Source organism: Thrips palmi, unplaced genomic scaffold (assembly GCF_012932325.1).
Source record: "Thrips palmi isolate BJ-2018 unplaced genomic scaffold, TpBJ-2018v1 HiC_scaffold_18, whole genome shotgun sequence".
In the NCBI taxonomy this organism is placed as follows: Eukaryota; Metazoa; Arthropoda; class Insecta; order Thysanoptera; family Thripidae; genus Thrips; species Thrips palmi.
In genome coordinates, this window is record NW_023144627.1 from 10,326,428 (window position 1) to 10,345,495 (window position 19,068).

Here is a 19,068-nt window from a genome sequence, read left to right on the forward strand (position 1 = left end):
CAAAACAGCGCAATGGAATACAATTAAAGTCAGCCCACTGTTGAAAAAAAATTCGGAAAATTCTGAAATCTTATGTTTCTATTTTTAAGGGTTTTTAACAGGTATAGAACAAAAAGGTTGGGAGGTTAGGTTAGGAGGTTAGGTTAGGATACTGCCCCCTGAATAGTGCCGTACCCGTGATCCTGCTGAGGTTCTTGAGCTCGGCGCCGGCGAAGCCCGCGACGTGCGCGCCCAGCGAGAAGCCGATGACGTGGACGCGGTGCACGGGCAGCCCGGCGTGCTTCTGGAGGCCGGCCAGCAGCAGCGCCACCTGCTTGCCCACCATGCGCGTGTTGGCCGCGGCGCGCACGTAGTTGGGGATGGTGGCGCCGCGCTCCCAGTCCACGCAGATGACGTTGCAGTCCTCCACGGCCATCAGCGCGGACCGCATCTCGTACACCCACACGTGGGAGCACGAGCTGCCGAAGCCGTGCACGATCACCTAAACAACCAGTCACAGCTCAGCTCCAAGTCAAAACGCCCCAAAATAAAAAAAAGTTGCAAAAAGTTGAAGAAAGAAGTTTTTAGAAAATTAAAAAGTTCTTCAAAAAAGTTAAAAACAGTCTTAAAAAAAAAACCTTAAAAGTTAATTAATTAATGCAAAGTCTTCAAAGAAAGAATAGAAAAGGTTTTTAGCCGAAACAATTAAAGCTTTTATTTTAAGAATTTTTTTGGGAAAATATAAGTTTTTAGAAAGAAAAAAATTGTCCCCTGGAGGAAAGCGAAGAAAATAAGCAAAATGTGATGGTACCTTGGTCGGGGAGGACGCGTTGAAGCGCCGCGTGGCGTCCGCCCACACCGTGGACAGGTTACTGAAGGGCACGTCCAGCAGGGGGATGTCGCCTCTGGAACACACGAGAACCGCGCTCGCGTCACCGACTGTCGCTCTGTCTCTCTCGCACTCGTGGAGTGTGCCGCGCGGGTGCGATAGAGACAGGAGTGGGCCAGAAGACCGGTGGAGGTGTTCAAAATTCCAGACGCGTTTTGAGCTCCAGGGGCTCGAACCGAGCGTGTGACCCCACCAATAGATTGCTCTCTGAACGAGGAATCCATCGGTGGGGTCACACATTCGAGTCCTGTTTATCGAATTTGGAGCTCAAAACGCGTCTAGAGTTTTGGCCGCCGGCGCCGGTCTTCTGGCCCACTCTGATGCACTGTACGCGGCCGCCAGCAGTTTTGCTCCCGTCTCGCTTTTCGTTTTTCGTCGGCCTCACCTGTTGCGCCGGGAGTACAGGAGGAAGTGGGTGTCCACCTCCTCGGGCGGCGACGGCAGCATGTCCAGGTAGCCGAAGGGCCCCGAGTCCTGGAAGCAGCCGACCTCGGGGTAGCACACGGAAGCATCGGCTCGCTTCTTCCTGCGACCACAAAAGGAGAAAACACCGGTGAGTCGCTGAGTTGTTGCGTTGTTGACTTTGCTTTCTGGAACCTAGGGCCTCTCTCTCTCTCTCTCTCTCTCTCTCTCTCTCTCTCTCTCTCTCTCTCTCTCTCTCTCTCTCTCTCTCTCTCTCTCTCTCTCTCTCTCTCGTCGCCGCGGCCCTTTTTCGGACGCCGAGTGACGTCGTGACGTCACAAGGACGTCACGAGCGAGGCGCCGGCACACCGACACACTGACACACACGCACTCTCACACACAGACTGATGGAGGCGGCCTGGCCCGGTCCAGTGCTCACGTTTATCATGTTTGGGTGGCTGGGGCGATGCTGGAGTCAATCTGGCGGACTTTTCCATTCGCGTTGTGTAATATGCACGCTGCGTTTGTGTGTGTGTGTGTGTGTTGTTTTTTCTTGTGTGTGTGTGTGTGTGTGTGTGTGTGTGCCGGTGGCGCCTGGAGTCTGGACCAGCCTGGGCCTGGGTCAGTCACCGGCCCACGCCCTCCCTACGGCAGACTGACGCCGCCGAACGGCGTTTTGTCGCTCCGTCTCTCTCGCACCCCGTCGGAACGCCCCATGAGTGCGAGAGAGACGGAGCGCCGCCTCTCCTTTTCCCCCGTGGCGTGATTTGCATGCAAAGCGGAGTGATACGAATCCTCGAATGCGCGCACTCAAGCTGGACGGCCGCTGGAGAACCGAGGGGAACGCGTTGTGAAACAGAGGCAGCGCGCGGAAAGGCGAAAAGAGTGAAAACGAGCCGACGAACATTCGGCCAGCTTTAGATCTAGCAGCCGGCGAAGCACTGGATAAAGGATTTGTCCAGCGGACAAGCCGGTGGAGCATGGATAAAGTTGTCAGCGGACAAGCGTGGACATGGATATCGATTTGCCAGTGGACAGCCGGTGGGACTGGAAGAGGATTTTCAGCGGACAAACCGGTGGAGCACTGGATAAAAGACTTTTCAGATCCACACAACACACTGACTCAACCCCCTGCTCAAGCCGGGTGAAGGCATAGGATCAGTGTGGATGAGCCATACAGTCAGTCAGTTGCGGCAGCATGCACCAGTGTCATGGTTGCCACTACAAATCTAGGCGTCGCTGTCGAGAAGTTGCCTAGAAGGCAGGCTGAGGTTGGCAACCCTGTCGACACTGGAACTAGTGGCAACTTTTGCCCAGACTCGTGTGGCAGCCCTGCGGAGCCGTCGAGAGGTGCGAGAGAGACAGAGCGACGCAACGCCTCGGCCGCGTCGCGTCATTTGGACGCTAAAGCTCGGGATTAGCGGTCGATTAGCGTGTACTTATCGCGGAGGCGTGTAACGAAAGAGAAAGAGACGAGAGCGAGAGAGAGACGATGAGATCACAGAGTGAACGGAGAGGGAAAGTGAACGTGGCTGCCGCCCGGCCCCGCCCGGCCCCGCCCCGCCACCGTGCATTCTGTACAGTCACAATCGCTTTGGAAAGTTACGAACGACGAGTAATAACTTGGGAGTGCGTTCATCAGTTGGGTCATCATAACTAACTGCCGTGCCGCACAAACCAACTGACAATAGCCGAAAAAAAAAATGAAATTAAGAAGGGAATTTGAACCGCCGACCTCAGCACCCGCACGCGAGGACGCTAACCACTCACCTGTGCGATGACAGTTTTCGGAGATGCCATTCCGCCATGGACGTGACGACGGCGCGGAACAGCTCGGCGTCGTTGCGCTCGTCCTGGGCTTCCATCTCTGCACTCGCCCAGCGGGTGCCATGCAGGGAGCATTGCACGACGCCTGCAACAGAAGCGACACGGTCACTACACTGACAGAAAAGGCATCGCGCATTGATTGGACTTGAACCGAACGTGTGACCCCACCAATGGATTGCTCTCCGAACGAGGAATTTATTGGTGGGGTCACACGTTCGGTTCGAGTCCCACTTAGCGAGTCTGGAGCTCAGAACGCGTCTGGGATTCGGACCGCCTCCACCGGTCTTCTGGCCCCACTGTGCGCCCGTGTGTAGTGTTGGTGTTGGTTTGGTTGGCAAGCCTGTGAGTTGTTGATGTGTATTCATGTCTGCTTGGCCAGCCTGGGGGTTGGTGTCGGTTCTATTGACAATCCTGTGCGCCAATAAGAATCCAGCCCGCCAATGGTGAGTCACGTGTCTCTGCCTTAATCGTCGTTGACCGCGCGTATTCGACCAGGGCGTCATGAATGGCCAGGAGTTCTGTCTGACCTCCGCCCGCTGTCCCTCTCGCTCGTTAGGTTAGGGTTGTCCGCTCGCGCCGTGAGAGTCGTTTTCGGCGCTCTGTCTCTCTCGCACCCGCACGAGGCGCCTCATGAATGCGAGAGAGACAGAGCGACGAAAACGACTCTCGGTCTGCTGGGGCGGTTCCTCGCTGCATGCTATGCATGCCATGAACTCGGCGGCGCGCCCGGCACCTCGCTTTCTTACCTTCTGGGTGGGGAAGCCCGCTGTCCGGCCCGCCGCCCGCCGCCGCCCACGCCACTGTAGGCCGATCGCGAGCCCTCGAACGGCGGCCGCTACACGTACTACATTGTCGTCGATCTTAATCCCGTGTCTGGTGTCGGGTTCCTCGGTGGCGTTCACACGTCACCCGCACCTCGTAAAACCGTGCGACTTACACGCGGTACTCCTCGCGCGCCACGCAAGGGTGTGTGTGTGTGAGAGAGAGAGAGAGAGAGAGAGAGAGAGAGAGAGAGAGAGAGAGAGAGAGAGAGAGAGAGAGAGAGAGAGAGAGAGAGAGAGAGAGAGAGAGAGAGAGAGAGAGAGCAATCCATTGGTGGGGTTAGACGTTCGGTTCGAGTCCTGTTTAGCGACTCTGGAGCACAAAATGCGTCTAGAGTTATGACCGTCTCCACCGTTCTTCTGGCCCACTGTGCGGTGCACTGCTCGGAATCAGGAAAACAAGCAATCATTCGCAAAAGGGCTTCCCGCGCCAGCAACAAAAAGGACAACAACAACAACAACATCATCATCAACAACAAAGCCGATTGATTGCGCGGTGCACGCGGAAAGGAGATCGAGTCCGCCCTCGTTCTGCACTGCAGGCCGATGCCGAGCGGCGTCGCTGTGTCTCTCTCGCACCCTTACAGGCCGCCCCATTAGTGAGAGAGAGAGAGAGAGAGAGAGAGAGAGAGAGAGAGACGGCTGTTCGGAATGAGCCCAGCTGTCCGAACTCCGAACGAGCCGCCGCGCTACCGGCATCTCTAGTGCTCTAGTGCCCAGCGCCGCCGCGGGGCTCCCCCCCCCCCCCCCCCATTTTCCCCGGTCTTCGCGTCTCGGCGGTCAGTAGTTCCCTAAAGCTCTCCGCGAATTTCTCATGCAAATGTTTCTCCAGCGACTGGCCACCGCTTCTCCAGCTCCAGTCCTCCAGTCGGCAGCGTGCCACTGTCATAAATCTCCAGCGCATGCGTGGCGGGCCGTGGCGTGCCGCCGGACAGTGGGCCAGAAGACAGGTGGAGGCGGTCAAAATCCCGGACGCGTTTTGAGCCTCCAGAGTCGCTAAATGGGACTCGAACCGAATGTGTCACCCACCAATGGATTGCTCTCCGAACGAGGGATCCATTGGTGGGGTCACACGTTCGGTTCGAGTCCTGCTTAGCGACTCTGGAGCTCAAAACGCGTCTAGAGTTTTGGCCGCCTCCGCCGGTCTTCTGGCACACTGTGCGCCGTGGCGCCGTGGCGTGCAGTAGGCCAGTGGTGGCGCGTGCGGTCAGTGGTGCCAACGGAATGTCACGCTTCGACGACGCCGAGCCGCGCCGCGCCTTACTGGCCGCACTATGGGGCCGTATCGCACGGCCGCTGGCGCCGACACTCGATTGGTCGTCGCAAAGGGATCCCGGGTTCGACTCCCGCCGGCGGCGCCGTTTTTTATTTTCGCAGGTCATGAGACGAGCCGTGCATCCCCCCTCGGCACAGGTAATGCCTCGACTAAACCTCAGTGCCCCCAGCGGACCCTCTGCGACGACTAGGTGATCACTAAGGTTCGACTCAAACCGAACCGAATCGGCTGCTCTCGCCGCATTGTCGCTGTTCCACCGCACTGCGGTGTAGGTGCAGGGCGGCGGGCAGGTGGGCCTACGCTGCGGACGGCTGTAGACCGATTCCGAGAGCCGTTTTCGTCGCTCTGTCTCCCTCGCACCCATACGGGACTCCCCAAGAGTGCGAGAGAGACAGAGCGACGAAAACGACTCTCGGAATCAGTCTGCTGCTCTCCTTTCGGCCTTTCGGCCGCCAAAACAATGTCACTCGACCGAGTTGTCCCGCAAGTGTTTGGGCAGCGCGGCGCGTCCGGGGGCCGTCCCGCAACCACTTGCTGTCTAACGGCATCAGACAAAATTACTCTGTAGTTTATGCTCAGGGTTGAAACCCTATTCGGAATGGGTAGTGACCCGTTGAGAAGGGGTTACGACCCGACTGGAACGGGTTGAGACCCATTGGAAATGGGTCGTAACCCTTTATGAATGGGTTGTGACCCATTGGGGAATGGGAATGTAGAGCTACACGCAAAAAAAAAAGAAAAAACTACTAGTACTTTGTGTATAACCTATTACAAACTTAATCTAGCCTAACATGACCTGACTTGACTCAACCTGGCCTAACCCCACCTGGCGGGCCTCCCCTTTGGGCCGGGCCGCTACACGCGACGGGCGCTTCCCGCGCCTTGGGAAAGTCAGTCGGTCGAAGGCCGAGGCAGGCCGGGGCGTGAAGCCAAATGTGAGAAAACGTGCCGAAACGGCCGTTTGTTGCTGATGGCGAGGATCCGTTGTTGCCAGGCAAGAGCAAGGGGCACAGAAAAAAAAGACTGACAGAAAAAGAGAAAAAAAAAGAGAAAAATATGAAGAGAAATATCTTGAAGCAAAAGGAGGGCAAGGGCAAGGCAGAAGCATCGGCGTAGCAGCAGGGCCGCAAAAAAAAGGGGGCAAAAATTATTGCAATGTCGGTGTACGACATGGAATGTCGGTGCAGTCAGGCAGTCAGGCAGGCAGGCAGGTAGGCAGACAGGCAGCCAGCCAGCCAGCCAGCCAGCTCAGCCAGCTCGGGCGGTGCGGTGCAGGCTGCACTAACGGACCCGATTTGGTACACTGCGCTGGCGATGCAGGCGAGGTAGTCTGCAGTCGTCCTCCTCAGCCAGGTTAGGAAAAGTGACGGAGAAAGATGGCGAGAAACGCGAAGCAGGGCGAGCAGCGCAGCCAAGGCGCAACCAAGGCGCAGCCAAGCCAACCCGGGCATGCAAAACGCGGCAACGCGGCGCCTCTCTCTCTCTCCCTCCCTCTCTCTATCTCTCTCCTTCTCTCTCCCTCCCTAATGCCGCAGTTCCCACGCGGGCGCAGTCATTTGCCGCCGGGTTAGGGGTGGACGGTCCGCGCCGTCCTCGGTCCCGGCCGGTCCCGGCTTTCGCTGTTAGATCAGGACGTGAACGACCTTGCGCGCCTTGCCGCGCCTTGCCGCGCCTTGCCGCCTCCCCCATGAAGGCCCACACCGCTCCGCCGCGCCACTGCAACGCCACGGCCACGCCCGCCTCCGAAAGAGAAACGCCGGCTGCAGGCGGTACGCTTCGCTTCAGTTTGACCGGTTACAGCTGCAAGAGACGGCCTTCACCTCTCTGCTCCAACCCGCCCCACCCCGCCCCGCCTCGCCCCGTCTCGCCCCGCCCCGCCACCGCCGTTCGGCCTCAAGGTGGGTTCATGTAACCCACAAGGCCGCAAGGCTCATGGCCGTTGGCTTGGGCGGTCCATGGATCTTTCTCGCCGAACGGCCGCGAGGTCCACGGCCACGAGGTCCATGGCCTCCAGCCAGGCGCCCCCAGGCGAGCCGGTCGAGGAAAGCCCGCTCGCCGGGTGAACCGGGCGAACCACGCTGCAACCAAGGCAGCGGGAAAGCCCGCGGCCAACGCCCGTGTCTCCGGGGAGCAGAGTGGCACAGTGGGCCAGAAGACCGGTGGAGGCGGTCAAAATCCCCGACGCGTTTTGAGCGCCAGAGTCGCTACATGGGACTCGAGCCGAACGGGTGACCCCGCCAACGAATTGCTCTCCGCACAAGGATTCCATTGGTGGGGCTACTCGTTCGGTTCAAGTCCTGTTCAGCGACTCTGGAGCTCAGAACGCGCTCAGAGTTTTGGCCGGGGCCGTTCTTCTGGCCCACGGTGCGTGGTGGCAGCCGAGGGTCATGTCTTGCTGCAGGTTCGAGAGAATGCACGTTCGACCACGGGCAGGCTTAGGCCGGGCGGCGTCCTGGCTGACGGGCTTGACGGCCACCTCCAGTGTAGGAGCCGAGCCGCGAAGCCGCGACCAGTGTCATAATGTTGGGGTTGTCGTCGCCGTGCTCCTCGATCAAGTCCATGCGGCGCTCGGGGCGGGGCGGCCGGGCGGGGCGGGGCGGCGGGGCGGGGGGGGCGGGGCGGGGCGGGCGGGCGCAGGCCAATGACTGCGCTAGCCTCACCCCGGGTGCTTTCTCTGGCTTCACAACACTCGCGTCAATCATGCATTAGAGCAGCTGGAGCTGAAACCGAGAGTGGCTGCCCCCTCCCCTCCCTTCCCCCTCCCCTCCCTTCCCCCCCCTCCCTTCCCCCTCCTCTCCCTCTCCCTTTCCCCCGCCACCGCGCCGCCGCCTTGGTTTTATTCCGATCCCAAGGCCGTCCCGTACGTCCTTCACCTCCAAACGTAATTGGACCAAAGCGAAAGGAGAGAGAGAGGGAGAGGGGAGAGAGAGAGAGGAGAGAGAGAGAGAGAGAGAGAGGGAGAGAGAGAGAGAGAGAGAGAGAGGAGAGAGAGAGGAGAGAGAGAGGAGAGAGAGAGGAGAGAGAGGAGGAGAGGAGAGAGAGAGAGGAGAGAGAGAGAGAGAGAGAGAGAGAGAGAGAGAGAGAACGGAGCGAGAAGCGCCTGCAGATCCGAGGGTAGGCCAGCCCGCCGCGCAGCCCTCCGCGCGGGGCTGCCTACCCTGCGGTTGGCAGGCGCTCGCGACGGACCTTCAGCAGTGGAGTGCGTTTACTTGCAGCTACCGAACACCTTTTGATAAACTCATCATTTTACTTTTACTTGAGAAAATACCTAAAACTTTAAAACTTTCTTTTTCATTTGCTAAATAATGGGTTTGTTCAGCTTGTGTTGGCACTGACTGTGTTCCGCGGGGGCGGGCCGCACAGGGGCTCCGCCAAGGCGGGGTGGGGTGGGGTGGGGTGGGGGTTGAGCGAGTGGCGCCACTGAAGTGAAACTCTTCTCTCCGGCCGTCTCGGACTCGGTCTCGGACTCGGTCTCGGACTCGGTCTTGGACTCGGTCTCGGACTCGGTCTCGGACTCGGCCTCGGGCTCGGTCTCGGACTCGGTCTCGAACTCCGTCTTGGCCTCCGCAGTGAACGCCGTCTGCGACCCCTCGCCCTGGTCCGGTGCCCCATACGGAACGCCCCACGAGTGCGAGAGAGACAGAGCGACGAGAACGACTCTGTCTGCAGTGGAGTGAGCGGGTGGACTGGCGAGACGTCAGCTCATTAGACTCTTCGACGTGGGCTTGTCTCTTTAACGGTGACGTCATGCACGCATGGGACCATGGGAGGCCATGTTGCCTGTAAAAATTTGGTAAATTGAAATTTTTTGTAATATATTTCAGTAGTCTTTAAGTTTGTAGTGAACGCGACGTGTGCCACTGCCACTGGGGAAAGGCGGGGGGGGGGGGGGGGGGGGGGTTCCACGGGATCCGTCGAGGCGAACATCCAAGATGTCCAGAAGCCCAAGTCATGGCCCTCTTGGTTCCGTCCCCCTCTATACCGCTCCCCCCCCCCCTCCCCGTGTGTCGCACCTCAGCCGCGTGTCTACGTCCTTGACCTCTTGAGGAAAAAACGGGGGTGGGGGGACCGGCGCCTGGAGGAAAAGAGAGGGGGAGGGGAGGGGGGACAATGAGGCGGCGAAAACGCACTTCGGGCAGGGCGGCTTCGGGTGCCTGCGGAGTTCCGAGTCGAAGACGACCGGACGGAAAAAGCAAACCTTTTGAAACGCATTCAAGCCGGAGGGCCACAAGCAGGGCCCGGGACAGCTAACAGCACTCCGTCGCTCTGTCTCCCTCACACCCCCACAGGACGCCCCATGAGTGCGAGAGGGACAGAGCGACGAAAGCCCCGTTCGGAATCAGCCGGCTGTGGATCCGTTTAAAAAGTGAAAGGCGTCCTTCGGAACCAAAGGGCTGAGGCGCTGGGCCCTGATGACCTTACCACACTGGCGGCCCTTTGTCCGTTGCCATGGGAACCGAGTGAACCGAGGACGAAGAAAGGGACCGGCTTCGCCGCACAGTGGGCCAGAAGACCGGTGGAGGCGGCAGAAACTCGAGACGCGTTTTGAGCTCCAGAGTCGCTAAACAGGACTCGAACCTAATGGGTGACCCTCCAATGGATTCCTCGTTCGGAGAGCAATCCATTGGTGGGGTCACACGTTCGGTTCGAGGCCCATTTAGCGACTCTGGAGCTCAAAACGCGTCTAGAGTTTCGGCCGGCTCCACCGGTCTTCTGGCCCACTGTCATGTCACCGTGGCGCGCCTGACTGCGCCCCGTGCCTCCGTCCGTGGTGACTTGGTGACTCGGTCATGCCGTGGTGACTTGGTCATCCAGTGGCGTGCCTCCACTGCGGCGGCGTGCCGGTCGGCAGATGGGAGCCGGCCCCGCGCCCCAGACGTAACGGTGCAGCCTAACCTAACGGCCGTGCCCTACGGACTGCGGAGCGCTGCGCAGCCATTCCAACAGCGCTCTCGTCGCGCTGTCTCCCTCGCACTCATGGGGCGGTCCATGTCCGTGCGAGAGAGACAGCTGCGCGGAATCGGCGTGCCGGCGGCAAAGGCTGGGCGGGCCAGGGGCAGCCAGAGGCCGACCCAGGTCACGGGGAGCCCTGCTGACCTGGGAGAGAGAGGGCACCAATTTGGAGGATCCGTCCTGTGAGAGAGGAAGAGAGAGACACCAATTTGGGGAAGGCCGATGCGGCGCGACTTTGAGTGGGTCGCCACCGGCGTCTCGTCCTTCTGGGCCTCGGAAGGGCGCCGCACAGTGGGCCAGAAGACCGGTGGAGGCGGCCGAAACTGCGGACGCGGTTTGAGCTCCAGAGTCGCTAAGCAGGACTCGAACCGAACGTGTGACCCCAGCAATGGATTCCTCGTTCAGAGAGCAATCCATTGGTGGGGTCACACGGTCGATTCAAGTCCCATTTAGCGACTCTGGAGCTCAAACCGCGTCTAGAGTTTTGGCCGCCTTCAAAGGTCTTCTAGCCCACTGTGCGTCGCATGGTTCCTCTTCCTCTCCTTTCCCGGATGCCGCCCGCCTGCAGACGGATTCCGAGAGTCGTTTTCGTCGCTCCGTCTCTCTCGCACTCATGGAGCGTCCCGCATAGGTGTGAGAGAGACAGAGCGACGAAAACGACTCTCGGAATCAGTCTGCTGGCCAGCAACGTTTCGGCTGTGGCGAACAAGGATTCCACCAGCGGTGTGCCGCTGTGCCACTAACCAATCCAAGCGGGTCACGCCGGGTCACGCGGAGCGAGAGAGACGGCAGACGGCCGGAGGATGGCGACTTACAATGCAGCAGACTGATTCCGAGAGTCGTCGCACCACGGGGCGCCACTTTTTAATGTAATGGTATATTTCAAAAAACACTTTGGACATAGTTTCAGGCGACACATAGGTTTGAAAAAGCGGATAAAAGTTGAGTGCCAGAGAGACAGAGCGACGAAAACGATTCTCGGAATCAGTCTGCGGACGGGTGCTTCGCGCGGCAACAAGATCGAGGCCCCACACAGTGGGCCAGAAGACCGTTGCAGGCGGCCAAAACTCTAGACGCGTGCAGAGCTCCAGAGTCGCTAAACAGGCCTCAAACCGAACGTATTGTCACCGCTCAAACTGGCCTCGCGCGCGGACGAGGTTCCGCAAGTCGCCGCGAGATGGCGCTGCGCGCGCCGAGCCGCCGCACGCTCGCGGTGGCGACCTAGGTTAGCGTTGTAAATAAGTTGTAGATAAGTTGCAGACTTGTGAGTAGGTGGCGAACTACTGATCGGTCCCTATCCGAAATAAGCGGTTCTCTGCCCGAGTATCTTTAATTGCTGTTCGGCTAAAAGAATCCCCGACCGCTTCCACCGGTCCTCTGACCCACTGTGCCCCGTTCATTAGCCGGGTGTTCAAACAGCGGTCTTGGTCCATGACACTCCATGACTCGTCGCCAACACTTGGACGCCTATTTGCATTTCAATACGGTGCCGCCCGGCTCGCAGTGACTCGCGGAGAAAGCAGGAAGAAAAATACGGCTCGCCGCCTCGCCCCTCCACTGCAACAAAGCCGCATGGCCCCAAGGGCCCCGTGCGCCCCGCGCGACACAACTACACTATCCGTTCGAAATGACAGAGACAGGCCGCAGTCCGGTCACGCCCGGAGTCTTTGTCTGGTGCTCTGGAAACGTGTCGGGCATTTTAGGGAGCCCCGCGACCTATATCGTGCTGCTGGAGACTAACGGACTAGCGCCGCCGTATATGGGCGTTTCGGGACGGCCGCGTGGGCTAAGGCGTCGGTTTCCCATTCCGAAGTTGTGGGATCGAATCCTCACGAGCGCGGAGCGTTTTTGGTGGCAGCCGCCCGGCCTCCAAGGACTGTATGAAGCCCCAAGCTGCCTCGCAGTGGGCCAGAAGCTCGATGGAGGCGTCAGATTCCCGGACACGTTCAGAGCTCCAGAGTCGCCAAATGGGACTCGAACCGAACGTGTGACCCCACCAATGGATTGCTCTCCGAACGAGGAATCCGTCGGTGAGGTCACACGTTCGGTTCGAGTCCAGTTTAGCTGCTCTGGAGCTCAAAACGCGTCCAGAGTTTTGGCCATCATCGCCGGTCTCCTGGCCCACTGCGCGCCCCTGGCCGCCCCAGACACGGTTCCGAGCTGAAATACCATCTCATATGCACCTGCTAACCGCGAAAAAAAAACCTGCCGTGGCTAGCTGCCAAACTAATCCAAACCCAAAGCCGCCCTGGGCGTGGTCCTGCAGGCCGATTGAGCGAGTGCTTCGTCGCTCTGTCTCTCTCGCACCCATACGGGACGCCGCACGGGCCTTGGAGTAATACTGTTAGGGAGTCCTAACTAGAGCTGCACCTTTCTGTTTGCCAACGCCCTGAAGGCTTGATTTTCAACTTAGAGACTTTCCCAATAGCTCATCTTGTCACAAAAAGAGTGAGGATTTACGGGATGCAAACAGATTGGAGCTAACCCATACCGTTTCGGAGTTCAGGGCGTTTCTGTGTGTGGCACTAGGTGTCCGGCGAATCGTAGAGAGAGAAAGAGATAGTTTCTGAACTTTGCCACCATTTAGCTCCTGACTGGGTCAACTTAGAAAGTTCTGGTTTTGAAAAATGGATTTAGAAGGCGAAGGAGATGGACGGGATGTAATCAGCATCGATGAATTCGGTCGGTTTCACGGAGTGCCTTTCCGGCCGAGTGGTTTTCTCTCTCTAGCATTCGTCAGGACAGCTCGGCCCACCGCCGCGCCAGTTAGGACTCCCCACAGTATTACTCCAAGCACGGGCGCGAGAGAGACAGCGACGAGAACGACTCTGCAGCCCGTCCTGCCGGTCGCCAAGGACGACGCGACTTTTAACGCGCGCGGCGGCGCGGCGCGTTGTTTTCAAAAACTTCCCCGACGTCGCGTCGCGGCGGAGCACTAAAGCAGCCGCGCAATGCCCACCAGTCCGATTCAAATCGGGGACCGGTTTTCGAGTGGCGCCCCGGCGCTGCCGTGGCGCTGCCCTGGCGCTGTCGCGACGCCGGTCTCGATTTGAAGCCGCGTTTTTAGGGGTTGCGCAAAGCGCTCCGGTGAAGCGGCGCGTCGTCGCGACAACCAGGCGCGGCCATGCTCACTCCGGCTCGGCTCGGCTCGGCTCGGCTCGGCTCGGCTCGGCCCGGCCCGGCTCGGCTCGGCTCGGCTCGGCTCGGCTCGGCCACTGCGACACTAATAGAAATGCGTCGAGGACCGCGATGCTGCCTCTGATTCCGAAGGGCGTTTCGTCGCCCTGTCTCTCTCGCACCCCTCCGGCAGAGTGCCGGCACACTGGCACGCCGCATGAGTGCGAGAGAGACGGAGGAGAATCAGAGTGCCGGTCGGACCGACAAGCAGCGCTTTGCAATCCGCGAATTTTCTTGTGTGTCGTGTCGAAAGCGCCCGGCAGCGGCAACGAGTGCACTTCGGAGCGACACCGCACCGCCGCCGTCGCGAAACTGGGGCTGGATAAGAAACGCGCGCAGAAACTGCGGGCGCCACTTGAGAGAATAATCCGTATGATGAAAATTGAGATTGAAATTATAATTAAAACCACGATTGCCACGTCTAGGGCCGTTCTATCCACCATGGGCAGCGGGCCAGGTGATTGGATGATCATTCTGCAATAGGGCTGCTAGGGAGCGCGCAAGTGTAGAGTTGTGTGTGTGTGTGTGTCTGTCCCCGTGTCTGTGTGTGTCTCCGTGTGTGTGTGACCGAGCTTACTGCCTTGCGCTGCCCTGCCCGATGGAGCAATGCGACAGAGTGGCTGGAATATTCGTTTCTTTTTCGCAACGTTTTAATCGAATGCGGTCGAATGCGGGCCGGGGCGCGCCGCGCGACGTTTCATGTAAAACAACGTGTCTAGCGGTGACGGAAAAAAATAAGACGAAACTGGAATGGGGGGAAAAGTGGATAGGGGCATTTAATGGCCGTGGTAGACGCGTTTTGAGCTCCAGAGTCGCTCCATGGGACTCGAACCGAACGTGTGACCCCACCAATGGATTCCTCGTTCGAAGCGCTTTCCATTGGTGGGGTCACACGTTTGGTTCGAGTCCCATTTAGCGACTCTGGAGCTCAAAAAGCGACCGGGATTTTGACCGCCTCCACCGGTCTTCTGGCCCACTGTGTGCCGCCAGCCACCCCGTCCACCGCGGCTGCTGTTGGCTGCCGCGTTTGGTCGCAGTCACTTTCACGCGAGTTTGAGCCGAGGCTTCAGCCAAGGCTTCTCCCACGACCTCAGCCCAGTGCCCCACAGCCGAGGACGTTGCCGCCCTTCAATCTGCACGCTCATCGGGCATCATCATGATCCACATATTACGTCACCGACCCGCCCCGCCTCGCGGAGAAAGTCAACAGAGAGACAGAGGGAGAGAGAGAGAGGCACAGACACACGCGTGCCTAGGCGTGCCCAACCATCGGACTGGATATTCAAAGTGACGCAAGGGCCACCCTCGGCCGCCCCCTCGCCCTGTCCCACATTGCGCCCACCAGCCTGCGACAATCTCAGTGACAATCTCAGCGGCACAGTCGGCGACAAAGTCAGCGACACATTCAGTGACACAGTCAACTATATATTCAAATTGATGGTCAACTAAATAGTCAGCGACAGTCAGCGACATAGTCAGCGACACAGTCAACTACATATTCAACTACATGGTCAACAACTTAGTCAGTGACAGTCAGCGACAAAGTCAGCGACACAGTTTAATACATATTCAACTACATGGTCAACTACAGTCAGCGACAGTCAGCGACAAAGTCAGCGACTCAATCAACTATTCAACTACACGGTCAACTACATAGTCAGCGACAGTCAGCGACAAAGTCAGTGACACAATCAACTATTCAACTACATGGTCAACTACATAGTCAGCGACAGTCAACGACAAAGTCAGCGACACAGCGGTAGTCAGCGGCAAGCCGATAACGCGGACTGTAGCCGAGCTTTGGATGATGCAGAGCAGCGGTGCGTTTCAGGCTGACTCTCTGTCTCTCTCGCACTCATGGGGCGCCCCGTCGGGGTGCGAGAGAGACAGAGCGAGCGCGACCTTCCGGCTAATCATCGCAGTAAGTAGGGGCGGTGTGCGCGTCTCCACTGCACGCACTTTCACATGCACGGCGCGGCTCGCCACGGCCCGGCCGCCGGCCGTCCGAGTCGGTGAGGATATAAGGAGGAGATTTGGACCGTGGCCAAATCCACCGGCAAGGCACGGGGACGGCGGAGGGGGGCTCCCACTGCACGTACTACAAAGTTGGTTCATGTCTTGTTAGCACCGGCGCGATCGTGATGAACTCGGCCCTCCGGTCCGTCGGGACGTGTTTGTAAATTCGGGGGTTAAAACGGGCACGCAAAAAACTGACAAAAAATTAAATTTAAAAAAAAATGTACAACGTGTCGTTGACTTCAATCCAAAAAAAAATGGACTTCGTTCTTACTCCTTTTTTGTTTGTTTGTTTGTTTTCTTTTTTTTTTGCGGTGCGGTTCATTGGGCCCGACAAGAGAGGATTCAAGGACGCCCCCTGTGTCTGACATGCAAATAAACGGGGCCCGCTGCTCGGAGCATGCTCGGCTCGGAGTCTCGCAGGCGCTTTCCACAGCCGGCTTCATTTTAATTGCCTACATTAGTAGTAAAACGAGCGAGGTTAGGCGGATTAGGGGCAGCCAATCTATCGGGACCTTCACCTTCGACAGCGCTGCACCTCTCCAGTCTGCCGGCCTGGAGCCGCCGCTGGAGTCCGAGAGTCGTCTTCGTCGCTCTGTCTCTCTCGCACTCATGGGGCGCCCCGTGCAGGTGCGAGAGAGACAGAGCGACGAAGAGGACTCTCAGTCTGCTGGAGTCTCACTCCCAAGTGTCTCTCTCACACCCCGGCTACACGGCCCGAGAGCGCGAGAGAGGGAGAGAGACGGAGCGACCGGCGAAGCCGCCTGGAGCCATCACTGGAGCACTGGAGCATCAGTGCGGTGCGCAAGTTGCGGGACGTTGGTGTAGGTCAAAGCACCAGCTGGAGCATGCTAACGCCCCCCCCCCTCCCTTTTTCCTATCAAGGTGGGCCACTTCTTGGCGTGGACAGGTACTGCGGTCTCACTCTGGGCGCGCTCCTCCCGCAAAGAACCGCCCGCCCTTGGGAGCAACAACAACGACGACAACATCAGCGCGAGGAAACAAGAGCACGGTATGCTAATGCCAACCCGATAGCTGAAAAAAGATGAAAATAGTCCTCCACTTCCTGGTCGCTGTAGTTGTCGCTTTTTCCGGCGCGGGTAAGCGACTTCGCAGCGAGAACGGGCAAGCCGAAAAAGGGAGCGGGGGAGGGGGGAGGGGAGAGCAGGATAAAATAAATACAAACAAAAACGTAATGTTATTCCTGGCGCGTGGTGTCGTGAAAGTTTTTGCTGCTCGGCCCACGTCGCGGTGGCGGGGCGGCCTGGGCGGCCAGGGCGGCCGTGACGCGCACTTCCGGAGTCAACTCATAGGGCACCGCGTCCACGGGCACGGCGTCCACGGGCACGGCGTCCACGGGCACGGCGTCCACGGGCACGGCGTCCACGGGCACGGCGTCCACGGGCACGGCGTCCACGGGCACGGCGTCCACGGGCACGGCGTCCACGGGCACGGCGTCCACGGGCACGGCGTCCACGGGCACGGCGTCCACAGGCACGGCGTCCACGGGCACGGCGACCACGGGAACGCCACTCCACGCCACGCCCTGCTCCGCTTTGCTTCTCATCTTCTTCATCCTCCGCCTTCTCCGTGGTGGCCTCCTTCGCCCGCTCCACGAAAAGAAAACACAAAGGCGCGCGTGTCATGTGTGTCAAGTATGACGAGGCGCAGGGCGGAAGTCTGCCTTAATTGGCTTCAGGGCGGACGGACGGACAGACTTCCAGACAGACAGACTTTCAGACAGACAGACTTTCAGACAGACAGACTTGCAGACTTGCAGACTTGCAGACTTGCAGACAGACAGACAGGTGTATATAAAAAGAGGAATCATGGCGGTGAAATGTGGAACCTCGCTCACTAAGCGAAATATTTCCGGCAAACAAAAATGTCATTGCGGTGAGTGAGTGAGTGAGTGAGTGAGTGAGTGAGTGAGTGAGTGAGTGAGTGAGTGAGTGAGTGAGTGAGTGAGTGAGTGGTGAGTGAGTGAGTGAGTGAGTGAGTGAGTGAGTGAGTGAGTGAGTGAGTGAGTGAGTGGTGAGTGAGTGAGTGAGTGAGTGAGTGAGTGAGTGAGTGAGTGAGTGAGTGAGTGAGTGAGTGAGTGAGTGAGTGAGTGAGTGAGTGAGTGAGTGAGTGAGTGGGTATCAAGCTCCCTGTCCTCTGGGCCGCCAGGGCTGGCCAGGGCTGGCACGGTATCGTCCGAGATGGCGGCTTTCACCGCCACTCTCCTCAGGAGCCTGTGTGACACACTCACTCACACACACTCGGGCAGACAGCCAAACAGAGGACCTACGTGAAAAGACGCCCATTGCATCACTGACGACGAACCCCCTACGAGAAACACCAAAACTCTAGAAAAACAAACTAGAAACAATACGAAAAAAGGGGAGAGAAAAACCCATACAATCGTCATTTAAATTCCATTCCACTGTAAGCAACGAAGACGTGCTATCCCTGCGCACGAAAACCCGTAAAGCTGCCAGCACGCTTCCAGCAGGGCTGCAGCTCGGCGGAATGAACCCCTTGGCCTACATCTCGCGTCTCATGAAGAGCAAGAGCATGCTCTGCGGCGCTCCGCGACCGAAGACGGGCCCATGTTTCACGGGAACGCCGTCGGGTACGTCGTGGCAGCGAAGCGTAGTTTTAGTCGAGTCTAAGGAGAACACTCGCCCGAAGAAAAACAAACGATTATAGGAGTTACTTCTATCACAGAAAAAAAACACAAGAAAGGTGAACGAGGACTCGTAGTCGGGATTCGAACCCGTGTCGCGAGCAGTTCAAAGGTCGACATCGCAACCGTAATCAACTGAGCTGAGCAGTGTAGCAGTGTGTAAATTGGGCACCGTGTTTCGAACAAACACAAAGTGGCCGATTGGAGCCGATGCACTCCCCACTGCAGCGTTGCGACACACACACACACACACACACACACACACACACACACACACACACACACACACACACACACACACACACACACACACACACCAGGGGTCTGGTTCTGGCATGCCGGTCGTCTGCGGCAGACAGACTGCTGTGCAACCCGTGAGACCTTGTGCCGCCTTGAGCCGCCTTGTGCCCCGCGAGTGTCATGAGCTTGAGCAGGCCGCCGAGGCGGGCCGCCCGAGCTGGAAGGCAGGCAGGCAGGCAGTCAGCCGGGCAGGCCAAAGACCACCGCGAGCTGGGCAAACCTGTCCTGCAAACACACGCGGACGACCCTGACGGCGGATGGATGCGCTGACGAAAGCCCGCGCTGCATTATTGGCAGAGCGAAATGTGCCCCTCGCTCTGTCTCTGTCGCACTCATGTGGCGTCCCCGTGGGGCCGCGGGAGAGCGAGAGAGACAGAGCGACGTGACCGGTCAACTCGGTGTTAATTGAAACGTAGGCCGTCCGCGCCGCGCCCATCTTCGCACCCGAGCGTCGTCCGTCGTCGCATTGACCTGGATCGGCCGGCAGACTCAATCCGAGAGTCGTTTTCGTCGCTCTGGCTCTCTCGCACCTGTACGAAGCGCCCCACAGTGAGCCACAAGACCGGCGGAGGCGGCCAAAACTCTAGACGCGTTTTGAGCTCCAGAGTCGCTACATGGGACTCGAACCGAACGTGTGACCCCACCAATGGATTGCTCTCCGAACGAGGAATCCATTGGTGGGGTCACACGTTCAGGTCGAGGCCTGTTTAGCGACTCTGGAGCTCAAAACGCGTCTAGAGTTTTGGCCGCCTCCACCGGT

General features: G+C 58.6%; 1 protein-coding gene across 1 annotated transcript in view; it reads right to left on the bottom strand.

Annotated features, from left to right (window-relative positions):
- LOC117645041 overlaps positions 1-19,068 on the bottom strand; it is a 30,278-nt gene that overhangs the window by 4,601 nt on the left and 6,609 nt on the right. Inside the window, exons 2-5 of the mRNA XM_034384929.1 lie at positions 3,041-3,182; positions 1,254-1,394; positions 791-884; positions 175-481 (exon numbers count right to left, since the gene is read on the bottom strand). Of these exons, the coding sequence (XP_034240820.1) occupies positions 175-481; positions 791-884; positions 1,254-1,394; positions 3,041-3,182 (684 nt within the window). The remainder of the gene's footprint in view (positions 1-174; positions 482-790; positions 885-1,253; positions 1,395-3,040; positions 3,183-19,068) is intronic.